This window comes from Mesoplodon densirostris, chromosome 16, assembly GCF_025265405.1.
Source record: "Mesoplodon densirostris isolate mMesDen1 chromosome 16, mMesDen1 primary haplotype, whole genome shotgun sequence".
Taxonomy (NCBI): domain Eukaryota; kingdom Metazoa; phylum Chordata; class Mammalia; order Artiodactyla; family Ziphiidae; genus Mesoplodon; species Mesoplodon densirostris.
Genome location: NC_082676.1, coordinates 24,831,531 through 24,847,399, shown reverse-complemented (window position 1 = coordinate 24,847,399; position 15,869 = coordinate 24,831,531). Strand labels below are relative to the sequence as shown.

The following is a 15,869-nucleotide window of genomic DNA, read 5'->3' as shown; positions in this document are numbered from 1 at the left end:
CTTCAAACTCTTCTGGGGATAATTACTTTATCTTTTTCTGATGACACCTAGATCACTGATTTTTAGACTTTAAAAAAAAATTTATTTGTTTATTTATTTATTTTGGCTGTGTTAGGTCTTTGTTGCTGTGCGCAGGCTTTCTCCAGTTGTGGCAAGCGGGGGCTACTCTTCGTTGAGGTGCACGGGCTTCTCAGTGCGGTGGCTTCTCTTGTTGCAGAGCACGGGCTCTAGGGTATGCGGGCTTCAGTAGTTGCAGCACGAGGGCTCAGTAATTGCGGCTTGCGGGCTCTAGAGCACAGGCTCAGTAGTTGTGGCTCGTGGGCTCTAGAGCACAGGCTCAGTAGTTGTGGTGCACGGGCTTAGTTGCTCTGCAGCATGTGCGATCTTCCTGGGCCAGGGATCGAACCCGTGTCCCTTGCATTGGCAGGTGGATTCTTAACCAATGCACCACCAGGGAAGTCTTAGTCTTCTTTCCTAAAACAGTTGACCCTCGAACAACGTGGAAGTGCTAACCCCCACACAGTTAAAAATCTGAGTACAGGGCTTCCCTGGTGGCGCAGTGGTTGAGAGTCCACCTGCCGATGCAGGGGACATGGGTTTGTGCCCAAGTCCGGGAAGATCCCACATGCCGCGGAGCAGCTAGGCCCATGAGCCATGGTCACTGAGCCTGCGCATCCGGAGCCTGTGCTCCGCAATGGGAGAGGCCACAACAGTGAGAGGCCCACATACCACAAAAAAAAAAAAAAATCAGAGTACAACTTTACAGTTGGTCCTCCATATCCATGGTTCTGCATCCTCAAATTCAACCAACCTCAGATTGTACAGTACTGCAGTATGTACTTATTGGAAAAAATCTGCATATAAGTGGACCTACCTGTGCAGTTCAAACCTGTGTTGTTCAAGGGCCAACTGTATATTCATTCAAAGAAATAAATTTTCCTCTGAGTATGGCTTTAGCTGCATCATACAAATTTTGATATGTTGTTTTATCAACATCATTCAGTTCAAAATACTCTAATTTCCCCTGAGAGTTCTTCTTTAAATGAGACTATAGTGTAATTTCAAATTATTTTTGTTTTCTTTTTATATTTTTGTAATGTATTTATTATTGTGGTCACAGAAAATACTCTGTATTATTTCAATCATTTAAAATGTGTTGTGGGGACTTCCCTGGCAGTCCAGTGGTTAAGACTCCAAGCTTCCACTGCAAGGGGCATGGGTTCAACCCCTGGTTGGGGAACTAAGATCCAGCATGTCATGCGGCACCGCCAAAAAAAAAAATGTGTTGTGACTTGCTTTATGGTCCATAATATGGTCAGTTTTGATAAGCGCTCCACAAACACTTGAAAAGAATGTGCATACTAACAATTAAGGGTGTAATATTCTATGTATGACATCTAGGTTGTTTGTTAAGAATTTATTCAACTCTGCTATGTCCTTACTGATTTTTTTGGTCTGTTTGTTATATCCATGACTGAGGTAGATAGTTAAAAATCTCCCTCTTTGACTGTGGATTTGTCTATTTCTCCTTTTAGTCCTGTCACTTTTGCTTTATATATTTTGAAGCTATGTAGTAAGATGAATTTATGTGTAGAATTACTGTATCTTCTGGGTGTTGATATTTTTATCATTATAAAACAATCCTCTTTACCTCTAGCAATGTTTCTTGCCTTAAAGTGTTCTTTATCTAATATTAGTAGAGCTACATCAGCTGTTTTGGGGTAATGTTTGCATGATATGTCTTCTCCTATATTTTTACTTTCTACTTTTTCATGTGTCTTAATATATTTAAAATGTGTTTCTTAAAAGCAGTATATAATTATTTTTTTAACCCAATCTGATAATCATTATCTTTTAGCTGGATTTTAGTCTATTTACATGTAATACAATTACTGATATATGTGTGTTTAAGTTTACTGTCTTACTGTTTCATTTTCCATCTGTCCCATTTTCTCTATGCTTTTTTCTCTCCTTTCTTGCTTGCTTCACTATTTTTTATTATTCCATTTTCCCCTCTATTAGCTTGTTGGTTATACATTTAGCTAATATTCTTTGAGTGGTTAACTTATAGATTATGACATATGTCTTTGAGTTTAATTAAAGTATAATATAAATGATTACTTTTACCACTTCCTAAACAATAAAGGGACCTCTGAACACTTTAAACTCCATATAGCTACTCTCAGCCTTTCCTGTTATTGTTGTTATAGCTTTAAATCTACATATATTTTAAACCCAAAATACATTATTATTATTGTTTTATCAGTCAATACTTATTTAGATTTACCCATATATTTACCTTTTCCATTGTTATTTATTCCTTCCTATATTCCATGAGACTGTCCAGGATCATAATCCTTCTGCCTTTTTGTATTTTTTTAAATGTGAGTCTGCTGGCAATAAATGCTATCAATTTTTATCTGCTTGGAAACCTGTTTATTTTGCCTTTATTTCCAGAGATATTTTACTTAGTATAGAATTCTATGTCAGTAGATATTTTCTTTCAGTACTGTAAAGATACCTTTTTATTGTCTTCTGGATGCCTTCATTTCTGTTGAAGAGTTAGTTTCCATCTTGTTTCTCTTTAAAGATAATTGTCCCTCTTTGGCTGCTTTTAACCATTTTGGTTTTGAGCAGTTTTATTACGATGTGTGTTTTCTTTGAATTTATCCTGCTTGGGCTTACAGAGTTTCTTGAATTGAAATCTTTCATAAGTTTAAAAAATTTTCAGCCACTAATCTCTTCAAATATTGTTTCTTCCTCACTCTGTCCCTCCTCCCATTCTGAAACTCTATTTGTATGTATGATAAACCTTTTTACTGTATCTCATAGATCGCTTTTTTTTCCTCTGTTTTCTATCCTTTTCTCTCCAAGCTTCAGTATGGTTACTTTCTATCTTCCAGATCACTAATCTTCTCTTCAGCTTTGTGTAATCTGCTGTTAACCTTGGCTTCTGCATTCTTAATTTGTTATTATGTTTTCTAGTTCTAGAATTCCCCTTTGATCATTTTTACATATTCCAGTTCCCTGGTGTAATTCACTATCTTGTCACTTATTTTTTGAACATATCAATGACAGGTCACAGTCATTTTAAAGTCCAAGTTTGACAACTCCAATATCTGGATCACCTGTGAGTCTGTTTTTGGTGCCTATTTTTTTCTATCTTTTATTATGCTTGGTAACTTTTAATTGAATGACAGACACTGTGCAAAAGAAATTGTAGAGGTTCTGGATTTTCTTCCAGTAAGGGTTTCTTTAAGCTTCTGGCAAGTATTGATAATTAGAATTTGTATCACCTTAATCTAATTATGGGTTAAGCTAATTAGAAGCTGGCTTCAGTCTTTGTAAGACTAGTCTATACATGGTCTACCCTCATTCTCTGAGTGTAGTCCTTTAGAGGACCCAACTAGAAGCCAAGTCCTTTGCCAGAGCCCTACCACCTTGGTTGGAAGTGCACTTGAATTTGTATTTCCCCAGCACCATTAGACTGCCAAGAGCTCTGCTTAGATCTGTAGCCTCTTACCATCCAATTTCTGTTCTCTTTCTCTACTCCCTCAGCCTGTGCCACTTACAAATTGGTAAATACATCAAGGAGAAAGCAGCTCAGACTGTCGATGTCACTTTTTGCAATTTCCACTCTGGGATCTCAGCCCCCCAAGTCCTGGTTATCTTGCTACTTTCCAATGCCATCAAACAGATGTTTTTTGTATTCCTCCTGCTTTTCTAGTTGTTCTAGGCAGGATAGTTGGTCTGCTATTACAAGCCAGTTCACCAATCCACCACACCAGAAGGAAAGTACATGACTTGGTTTTAGTGAGCCCATGCTGGTGACTCAGAAGCACCTCTTCCCAACTCCCAACCACATGTAAAAATGTGTCTTATGATACTGTAAAGGTTATTGACAGGTTTTTTCGTGAGATCATGCTAGTGTGGTAGAAAGAACAAGGCTTTGGGGTCAGACTCAGGTTTAAAACCAGGTTCCACTTATGTACCTCTGGGCAAGTTGTCTTCCCCTCTGAGCCTTAGTTTCCTCAGCTATAAAATAAGTATAGTGACCTATTTCACAGGGTTCTTGGGAGAATTAAGTGGTAATATTCACAAAATACTTAGCATAGTGCTTAGCATACAGTAAAACTCAATATGTTAGCTACCTGAGATCAACTTTTTACCTCTTTTTGAAAATAGGGAAATCAGCTTTGCCTTTCAAAGTTCTAAAAGAATTAAACTTTTACAGCTATCTACTAATGGATTCTTTTTTGCATTTATCTTTGTTTGTAAGAGGTAGCAACTTGATATTTATATTACCAATAGCCTGCTTTCAAAGTGTCTTGATGCTTCAGATAGTTTAGAATGGCACTAAATAGGTCTCAGAAATAACAGAACAAACTGTTCTCAAAAAGTCTATCAGCAATTGGGCTCATTTCCGTAATGAACTAACATGTACACAGTAGTTTAATTGCATATCATACTATTATAGAGAAGCATGCACTGAATATAATTTGTCTTTATGCTACATCTCTATTTAGGTGACTACTCCCAGTCAGGGTAGGGTATATATGGATAAACTCACAATTTTACTAGCAGTACTTGACTAAACACAGAAAACAGAAACGTCTGTTGAAGGCAGTCATAAAATCTAACCTGTGCTTGCTAAATTACTTTTTTCTCTCCTGTGCAGATTTTTCTTCTCCACTTTCACATATTCTTACCTTTCCTTAAGAAATAGATAATAAAATCTGCTAAAGATTAAGAAAGAAACAATACAAAGCAGCGATGAACTTTCTCTCCAAAAGTATGCTTTTCATTTGGCTTGATATAATTTTATTTCTTTATAGTGTTTTATTACTTAGAAAAACTACATTAAAATATAGGTAGCTCTTGATTTATGAATGCCCAGCTTACAAGCAAATTAACCCATATTCAGGAATGAGGAGCAAGGGACTCTGAGTTTGAAGTCATCCTCACTATGCTCAGGGGAAGCAACTGTCCTTGCCCCTTCATTCAGAGTTTTACAGGTTAACAGTCCTAACGGGGTTATCTTAAACAGGTATAGAGAGTTAACATGCTTCTAGTAGCTAGAAATTCCTACCTCCGGCCTTTATCCCCCTTAACACACGTATGCACGCATGCACGCACGTGATGAGGAGTAAGAATGTATTCTAGGCTCCCTCACTGTATCCAAGAAAACATTTTCCCAGAGAAAAAACATTTTAAATGATGGTTAAGTGGCTAGATATACGTCTTCCATTGATTCATTTGACATATTCTTTCTGAAAGGATTATTTCACATTTTCCCCTCTCCTCAACCTCCAACTTCTCTCTCCAGTTCTCACTTGTAGCTGACAATCTCATTTCTTATGTCACTGAGAAAAGAGAAGCAATTAAATGAGAACCACCTTATTTTCCCACTACCCAGTTGACCAACTTCCTCTATCTATATCTATATTCTCTGCATTTCTCTTATTAACAACGGATGAACTTCCTTTCTTCCTATCTAAAACCAAACCCTCCTTGGGCTTCCCTGTGGCGCAGTGGTTAAGAATCCACCTGCCAATGCAGGGAACACAGGTTCGAGCCCTGGTCTGGGAAGATTCCACGTGCTGCGAGCAACTAAGCCCGTGTGCCACAACTACTGAGCCTGCGCTCTAGAACCCACAAGCCACAGCTATTGAAGCCTGTGCACCTAAAGCCTGTGCTCCACAACAAAGAGTAGCCCCCACTCGCCACAACTATAGAAAGCCCACACGCAGCAACGAAGACCCAACACAGCCAAAAATAAAATAAATTTATAATAAATAAATAAATAAAACCAAATTCCACCCGTGAACTGGTGATCCTATTCCTTCTGGCCTCCTCAAAGACATTGCTCATTCAATCCTCTTTCTTACATCATCAACTTCTTTATCCACAGAATTATTCCATCAGCATTCAAATATGCAGATCCTCATATTTCAAAAATCTTCACTAGCCATCTCCGCCCATCTACCATACCATTTCTCTGCCCTCCTTTAGAGTAAAACTCCTCAAAAAGGTTGTCTATACTCTGTCTTTCCACATCTTTCCCTCAATGTACTTCGATCAGTCTCTTGTCCCTATACTCCACTGAAATTACTGTTGCCAAAGTCTCCAAAGTCTCAATTTTGGCAAATTAATCATCAATCTTCAATCTAAATTTTCTCAACCTTGAAATAGCATTTGACATAGTTTTTACTCCCTCCTTAAGCAATTACATGGTCCTCTAGTGTCCATGAACATTCCCTTGATTTTCCTCCTTTTCAGCTATATTTGCTAGTTCCTCTTCCCCATCCCAACCTTGATGTATTAGAGTGCTCTAGGTCCTGGAATTATTTATGTTAATTCACTCCCTAGGTATCTTAGTTATCTATTTCTGTGTAACAAACTGTCCAAAAACTGAATAGCTTAAAACAACATACATTTATTATCTCACACAGTGCCTGAGAGTCAGGAATCCAGGAGTGGCTTAACTGGATAGTTCTGGCACAGAGTCTCTCGTGAGATTGCAGCCAAGCTGTCGACTGAGGTTGCAATATCTAAAAGAGCTTAAATATCTGCTTCCAAGCTTACTCATTTGACCGTTGGCAGCAATATTCAGTTCATCACAAAGGCTTCCTTAAGGTTGGTCATGACATGGCTTCCCCCAGAGCAAGCGATCCAAGAGGGAGAAAGTCTACAATGGAAGCTGCTAACTGGGTAGCTTTTGGGGAGATCATACCCCAAGACCAAAGGCCACTGCTAATTCCCTGAAACCCTGCAATGAGACCCTCATCTCCAGGTTGGCTACTCTACCTGAGAATCTACTTGCTATGACTAGGCTTACTACAAGGCCAATGTGGTGAAGCCTGGCTTGGCAGATGACTATGAAAAGAAGTTTAATGCCCTGAAGATTCTCGTGCCACAGCATAAATATACTGTCCAGGTGGATGCTGAAGAAAAAGACGCAAATGCTGTGCTGAGTTTTTGTCTCTCTCAAAGGCCAGGATTAAGGAATATGAGAAAGCTGATGAAATACACAATTCCATTTGATCAGTAACCATTAAGGCCTTGAATGAAGTCTTCCTAGAAACCAAATTAGACAAGAAGTATCCCAACTGGCCACACCAGCCAACTGAGAATTTATCAATTTGAATATGGGAGAAAGCTGTGGCCCTCATATTACAAACTCTGGACATTAAAAACAGTTATATTGGGGCCTCCCTGGTGGCGCAGTGGTTGGGAGTCCGCCTGCCGATGCAGGGGATACGGGTTCGTGCCCTGGTCTGGGAGGATCCCACATGCCGCGGAGCGGCTGGGCCCGTGAGCCATGGCCTCTGGGCCTGCGCATCCGGAGCCTGTGCTCCGCAACGGGAGAGGCCACAACAGTGAGAGGCCCACATACCGCAAAAAAAAAGAAAAAAAAAAAAAAACAGTTATATTAAAAGATAGAAAAAGGGGAGGGGTGAAGGAGGAGAGAAATAGGTGAGGGAGATTAAGAGGCACAAACTTTCAGTTGAAAATTAAAATGAGAGAATTCCCTGGTGGTGCAGTGGTTAAGAATCCGCCTGCCAATGCAGGGGACACGGATTCGATCACTGGTCCAGGAAGATCCCACATACCACAGAGCAACTAAGCCCGAGTGCCACAACTACTAAGCCTGCACTCTAGGGCCCGCGAGCCACAACTACTGAGCCCACATGCCACAACTACTGAAGCCCGTGCTCCACAACAAGAGAAGCCACCGAAATAAGAAGCCCGCACACCGCAACTAACAGTAGCCCCCACTCGATGCAACTAGAGAAAACCCATGTGCAGCAACGAAGACCCAATGCAACCAAAAAAATTAATAAATTTGAAAAAAAAATCCATGATTCTATTAAAAAAAGGACATTAAATGAGTCACAGGTATGAAATGTACAGTGTGGGGAATATAACCAATAATTACATAATATCTTTGTAGGGTGACAAATGACAACTAGACTTATCATGGTGATCATTTAAAAATGTATAGGGAGGGCCTCCCTGGTGGCGCAAGTGGTTGAGAGTCCGCCTGCCGATGCAGGGGATACGGGTTCGTGCCCCGGTCTGGGAGGATCCCATATGCCGCGGAGCGGCTGAGCCCGTGAGCCATGGCCGCTGAGCCTGCGCGTCCGGAGCCTGCGCGTCCGGAGCCTGTGCTCCGCAACGGGGGAGGCCACAACAGTGAGAGGCCCGCATACCGCAAAAAAAAAAAAAAAAAAAAAAAAAAAAAAAAAATGTATAGGGACTTCCCTGGTGGTCCAGTGGTAAAGAATCCACCTTCCATCCACTAAGATCAGGAACAAAACAAGGTTGCCCACTCTCACCACTATTATTCAACATTGTTTTGGAAGTTTTAGCCACAGCAATCAGAGAAGAAAAAGAAATAAAAGGAATCCAAATTGGAAAAGAAGAAGTAAAGCTGTCACTGTTTGCAGATGACATGATACTATACATAGAGAATCCTAAAGATGCTACCAGAAAACTACTAGAGCTAATCAATGAATCTGGCAAAGTTGCAGGATACAAAATTAATGCACAGAAATCTCTTGCATTCCTATATACTAACAATGAAAAATCTGAAAGTGAAATTAAGGAAACACTCTCATTTACCATTGCAACAAAAAAAATAAAATACCTAGGAATAAACCTACCTAAGGAGACAAAAGACCTGTATGCAGAAAGTTATAAGACACTGATGAAAGAAATTAAAGATGATACAAATAGATAGAGAGATATACCATGTTCTTGGATTGAAGAATCAACATTGTGGAAATGACTATACTACCCAAAGCAATCTACAGATTCAATGCAATCCCTATCAAACTACCAATGGCATTTTTCACAGAACTAGAACAAAACATTTCACAATTTGTATGGAAACACAAAAGACCCCGAAAAGGCAAAGCAATCTTGAGAAGGAAAAACGGAGCTGGAGGAATCAGGCTCCCTGGCTTCAGACTATACTACAAAGCTACAGTAATCGTGCTTCCCTGGTGGCGCAGTGGTTGAGAGTCCGCCTGCCGATGCAGGGGACACGGGTTCGTGCCCCGGTCTGGGAAGATCCCACATGCCGCGGAGCGGCTGGGCCCGTGAGCCATGGCCGCTGAGCCTGCGCGTCTGGAGCCTGTGCTCCGCAATGGGAGAGGCCACAACAGTGAGAGGCCCGCATACCGCAAAAAAAAAAGAAAAAAAAAAAGCTACAGTAATCAAGACAGTATGGTACTGGCACAAAAACAGAAATATAGATCAATGGAACAGGATAGAAAGCCCAGAGATAAACCCATGCACCTATGGTTAACTAATCTATGACAAAGGAGGCAAGGATATACAATGAAGAAAAGACAGTCTCTTCAATAAGTGATGCTGGGAAAACTGGACAGCTACACGTAAAAGAATGAAATTAGAACACTCCCTAACACCATACACAAAAATAAACTCAAAATGGATTAAAGACCTAAATGTAAGGCCAGACACTATCAAACTCTTAGAGGAAAACATAGGAAGAACACTCTATGACATAAATCACAGTAAGATCCTTTTTGACCCACCTCACAGAGAAATGGAAATAAAAACAAAAGGGACCTAATGAAAATTAAAAGCTTTTGCACAGCAAAGGAAACCATAAACAAGATGAAAAGACAACCCTCAGAATGGGAAAAAATATTTGCAAATGAAGCAACTAACAAAGGATTGATCTCCAAAATTTACAAGCAGCTCATGCAGCTCAATATCAAAAAAACAAACAACCCAATCCAAAATTGGGCAGAAGACCTAAACAGACATTTCTCCAAAGAAGATATACAGATTGCCAACAAACACATGAAAGAATGCTCAACATCATTAATCATTAGAGAAATGTAAATCAAAACTACAATGATGGGGCTTCCCTGGTGGCGCAGTGGTTGAGAGTCCGCCTGCCGATGCAGGGGACACGGGTTCGTGCCCTGGTCCGGGAAGATCCCACATACCGTGGAGCGGCTGGGCCCGTGAGCCATGGCCGCTGAGCCTGTGCGTCTGGAGCCTGTGCTCCGCAACAGGAGAGGCCACAACAGTGAGAGGCCCGCGTAAAGCAAAAAAAAAAAAAAAAAAAAAAAACTACAATGAGATATCATCTCACACCAGTCAGAGTGGCCATCATCAAAAAAATCTACAAACAATAAATGCTGGAGAGGGTGTGGAGGAAAGGGAACCCTCTTTCACTGTTGGTGGGAATGTAAATTGATACAGCCACTGTGGAGAACAGTATGGAAGTTCCTTAAAAAACTACAAATAGAACTACCATATGACCCAGCAATCCCACTACTGGGCATATACCCTGAGAAAACCATAATTCAAAAAGAGACATGTACCAAAATGTTCATTGCAGCTCTATTCACAATAGCCTGGAGATGGAAACAACCTAAGTGTCCATCATCAGATGAATGGATAAAGAAGATGTGGCACATATATACAATGGAATATTACTCAGCCATAAAAAGAAATGAAATTGAGCTATTTGTAATGAGGTGGATAGACCTAGAGTCTGTCATACAGAGTGAAGTAAGTCAGAAAGAGAAAGACAAATACTGTATGCTGACACATATATATGGAATTTAAGAAAAAAAAATGTCATCAAGAACATAGGAGTAAGACAGGAATAAAGACACAGACCTACTAGAGCATGGACTTGAGGATATGGGGAGGGGGAAGGGTAAGCTGTGACAAAATGAAAGAGCAGCATGGACATATATACACTACCAAACGTAAGGTAGATAGCTAGTGGGAAGCAGCCGCATAGCACAGGGAGATCAGCTCGGTGCTTTGTGACTGCCTGGAGGGGTGGGATAGGGAGGGTGGGAGGGAGAAAAAAAAAAAAAAAAGAGTCACGTACCACAATGTTCATTGCAGCTCTATTTACAATAGCCAGGACGTGGAAGCAACCGAAGTGTCCATCAACAGATGAATGGATAAAGAAGACGTGGCGGGCCTCCCTGGTGGCGCAGTGGTTGAGAGTCCGCCTGCCGATGCAGGGGATACGGGTTCGTGCCCCGGTCTGGGAGGATCCCATATGCCGCGGAGCGGCTGGGCCCGTGAGCCATGGCCGCTGAGCCTGCGCGTCCGGAGCCTGTGCTCCGCAACGGGAGAGGCCACAACAGTGAGAGGCCCGCATACCGCAAAAAAAAAAAAAAGAAGACGTGGCACATATATACAATGGAATATTACTCAGCCATAAAAAGAAACGAAATTGAGTTATTTGTAGTGAGGTGGATGGACCTAGAGTCTGTCATACAGAGTGAATTAAGTCAGAAAGAGCAAAACAAATATAATATGCTAACACATATATATATGGAATCTAAAAAAAAAAAAAAAAGGTCATGAAGAACCTAGGGGCAGGATGGGAATAAAGACACAGAGCTACTAGAGAATGGACTTGAGGACATGGGGAGGGGGAAGGGTAAGCTGGGACAAAGTGAGAGAGTGGCATGGACATATATACACTACCAAACATAAAATAGATAGCTAGTTGGAAGCAGCCACGTAGCACAGGGAGATCAGCTTGGTGCTCTGTGACCACCTAGAGGATTGGGATAGGGAGGGTGGGAGGGAAGGAGATGCAAGAGGGAAGAGATATGGGGATATATGTATATGTATAGCTGATTCACTTTGTTATAAAGCAGAAACTAACACACCATTGTAAAGCAATTATACTCCAATAAAGATGTTAAAAAAAGAAAGAAAGAATCTGCCTTCCGATGCAGGGGACGCGGGTTCCAACCCTGGTCGGGGAACTAAGATTCCACATGCCGCAGGGCAACTAAGCCCTCACACCACAACTATTGAGCTCACACATTTCAACAAGAGAGCCCACGTGCGGCAAACTACAGAGCCCATACACCCTGGAGCCCACGTACCACAACTATATAGAGAAGACCTGCACGCCACAACTAGAGAGGAGACCTGCACGCCACAACTAGAAAGAAGCCCTCATGCCACAACGAAGAGCCTGTGCCACAACAAAAGATCCCACACGCCTCATCGAAGACCCCATGTGCTGCAACTAAGACCTGATGCAGCCAAAAAAATAAATAAATAATAAAATAAATAAATATTTTAAAAAATAAAATAAAAATGTATAGAAATATCCAGCCACTGTGTTATATATCAGGAACTAACATAGTGTTGTAGGTCAATTATACTTCAAAAACAAAGAAACAAACTTACAGAAAAAGAGAGCAGATTTGTGGTTACCAGAGGGGGAGGGGAAACTGGATGAAGATGGTCAAAAGGTACAAATTTCCAGTTATAAGATAAATAAGTACTAAGGATGTAATGTACAACAAATGATAAATATAATTAACACTGCTGTACGTTATATATGAAAGTTGTTAAGAGAGTAACTCCTAACAGTTTGCATCACAAGGAAAAAAATTTTTTTCCTATTTCGTTGATGTTATTATCTCTATGAGATAATGGATGTTCACTAAACTTACTGTGGTCGTCATTTCATGATGTATAAAAGTCAAATCATTCTGCTGTACACCTTAAACTTACACAGCGCTGTATGTCAATTATATCTCAATAAAAGTGGGGAAAACAGATAGATACATAGATAGATAGAAAATCCAAACTCCTAACCATTTCTGTAAAAAGTCCTACATAATCAGACCCCTAATTTCTTACAGCTTATCTCTGTTACTCTCCTCTTTGCTCATTCTGCCTTAGCAACACCGGCCATCTTTCTGCAACTCACAAATGCCAAGCTCATTTCCAAATTAGGGTTATCATATGGCTTGCTTGATTCATTTAGATCTCATTCAAATTTCACTTCCTCAGAGTGCCTTCCCTACATACACTATCTAAAATAGCCATACACATGACCATCACTCTTTATCCTTTTACTCAGCTTTATTTTTCTACATACACTTACCATTTAAGTGAAATCATATTTTTCAAAATTTAGCTTTATGGAGGTAGAGTTGGTATAAAATAAACTGCACATTTTCAAAGTATACAACTTGATATGTTCTGACCTATGAATACACCTATGAAATCATCACCACAATCAAGATAGTGAACATATCCACCATTCCCAAATGTTTACCAATTTTACTATTCATCCCAAAGAACCAACTTTGTTTCCATGACTTTCAATATTTTCTGCTTTCTGTTTCATTTGTTTCCTCTCAGATCTTTATTATTCCTTTTATTCTGCTTACTTTGAGTTTATCTTCTTTTTCTAGCTTCTTAAGGTAGAAACTGAGGTCAGTGATTTGAGACCTTTCTTCTTTTTCAATACAGGCATTTAACACCATAAATTTCCCCCAAGTACTGCTTTAGCAACATCCCACATATTTTGATAGGTTGTGTTTTCGTTTCATTCAGTTCAAAATACTTTCTAATTTCCCTTCTGATTTCTTCTTTGATCATGAGTTATTGAGGAATATGTTACTTAGTTTCCAAATATTTGGGGATTTTCCAGGTATCTTTCTGGTATTAATTTTTCATCTAAGCCCACTGAGGTTAGAGAATGTACTGTGTATGACGTCAATCCTTTTAAATTTATTGAGCCTTGCTTTATGGCTCAGAATATGGTCTATCTTGCAAATGTATACTTGAAAAGATTATGTGTTTTGCTGTTATTGGATGCAATGTTCTGTAAATGTCAATGAGGTCAAGTTGGTTGGTGTGTTGTTCAAGTCTTCTATATCTTTGTTGACTTTCTGTCTGCTTGTTCTATCAGTCATTGACAGAGGGATACTGAAATCTCAGACTATTTGGGGATTTGTCTATTTCTCCTTGCAGTTCTATCAGTCTTCATGTATTTTGAAACTCTGTTATTAGGTGCATAAACATTAGGATTGTTATGTCTTCTTGACGAATTGACCCCTTAATCATGATAAAGTGAACTTCTTTATCCCTGGCAACATTCTTTGCTCTGAAATCTGTTTCTTTTTTACTAACTTATTGTCTGTTTCTCTTAGAAATACAAGTATAATAACGCCAAGGACTGTCTTGTTTTATATCCCCTAGCACCTAGCAGAGTAGCTGGCATTTGGTGTGTACTTAACAAATCTTTGTTAAAGGAAATAGAGAAAGGAAGGAGGGGTTGGAATACATATGCAGATACAGACCTAAGCACTAGGAATAAGTGATGATAGGGTGCCAGAACACGTTCTGAGGAGCATACATCACAGTGGGTAAAATAACTACAGAGGCAATTTCAAGAGTACGATATGAGCCATGAAAAGGATAAGCACAAGATGCTTTGGAAGATATAGGAGAAACACCTAACTTAGTGTAAGGTGATGAGGGATGGCTTTCTGGGGGAGGCAAAACCAAAGCTAATATCTGATTAGTAGAGTCAACCACAAAAAGAAGGAAGATTGGCCCTCCATAAGAAGACAACAACGTAAGCAAAGATACAGGTGAGAGAATATGATGCTGGAGCATAATAAAAGCATGTCAGAACTCTCTCAGAGGGTTCCTAGTCTGTCTAGAAAACATACTGCCCAAGGCCCACAGCACATACCACTGGCTAGTGGGCTATGCTTGCATATGCCCACACACATCCATTCCCAATGATTGAATTGTGTGCTCATTAAGAGTCTCTTAAATTGTTCCTAACCTGTTTCTGCTAGTAGTTCTTGTTATTATGGTTCAATTAGATAGTAATACAAAGATAATAAAATATGAATGCAAAAGAGTTGTTATCTCCATGAGAATCAAGTTGAACGTTTTAAAAAGACTAGGTAGAAGAACCAAAAAAAAATTGTTCTCAAAGTAGGTATGAGGGAGACAACTGTAAAAATTAGGGGTAAAAATGCCAAATTAGAAGACTCCTATTCTAAATGATAAAGCCAATAAAAGTGGGGAGAGGAAAGTGGAAAGACATGTGGTTGGGGTGATGAGCGGGGCCCACAGGGCTTTGTATGCATCCTAAGGTGTTTGGATTTTATCCTGAGATCAGTGTTGAGCAGGACAGTGACAAAATCAGATGCACATTTCAGAAAGATGGCTCTGACTGCAGAATAAGAAGTAAAGGAGCAAGACTGAATGCAGAAAGACTTGTCAGGAAGCTGTTGAGAGATGATGGTGAACTAAGAGTCATTTTACTATTCTTAAGAACTAATTTTATGGGTTAAATGGCTTTTGTGGGCTTTCTAAGAAACCAACACTGCTGGCACAGTTTTCATGGGAAAGTATGTTCCAAAGAACTAATTACATGCCAATTAGCATATAACCTATTCATGAACTGGGAACTGTTTACAATTTATTTGCCAATAAAAATGATAACTTCTGCAGAAGTCTCATCTGCTTCCCCAAATTACAATCTTAATCTGGATCATTTCCACTGCAATTGCGAAACATCCTCTTAAGCAGAGGCCATCTAAAAAAGGGCTGTTTCTAAGTATGATTTTCAAAAATAGATCTCTTTAAATGTTTGTACAAAACAGAGTTAGGCTTTGGCATTTGTGACTATAAACTACTCTTAGTACCCAAAAAAGAAAACAAGAACACTTACTTCATGAAATACTGCTCCAGAATACGGAGACACTCCCAAGTCCAACAGTGAGAGGCCTTCAACCACTGAAAAGTAAGACATCCAAGTTCACTCTTACTTTAGAGACATATGCAGACTGGCCATAATCCAAAGTGTTAGATACTCCCAGGAACAAGAAGGGCTTCACAGTTTGTCTAACCCCCTTTACCTCATTCCCAGCGAGTGAATTTAAATCTTGATTTCAGATGATGGTCAACTTTTTTCTACACAGAGCATCTCTTTTCATTGTGGGGCAGCACTCATTATGAGAAAATTTTATATTAAACTATAAACTTCCTTTGATCTCTTTGTAACTTCCACCCACTCTAAAAAG

The 15,869-nt window shown here is 39.8% G+C and overlaps 1 protein-coding gene and 1 pseudogene across 3 annotated transcripts in view; one reads left to right on the top strand and one right to left on the bottom strand.

Annotated features, from left to right (window-relative positions):
- The window catches only part of PIGU (phosphatidylinositol glycan anchor biosynthesis class U), a 132,218-nt gene that overhangs the window by 107,522 nt on the left and 8,827 nt on the right, over positions 1-15,869 (bottom strand). For all 3 annotated transcript variants that reach the window (XM_060120008.1, XM_060120007.1, XM_060120009.1), the window contains exon 2: positions 15,518-15,582. In XM_060120008.1, coding sequence (XP_059975991.1) covers positions 15,518-15,582 — 65 coding nt within the window. The remainder of the gene's footprint in view (positions 1-15,517; positions 15,583-15,869) is intronic.
- LOC132476012 (ATP synthase subunit d, mitochondrial-like) lies at positions 6,649-7,146 on the top strand (annotated as a pseudogene).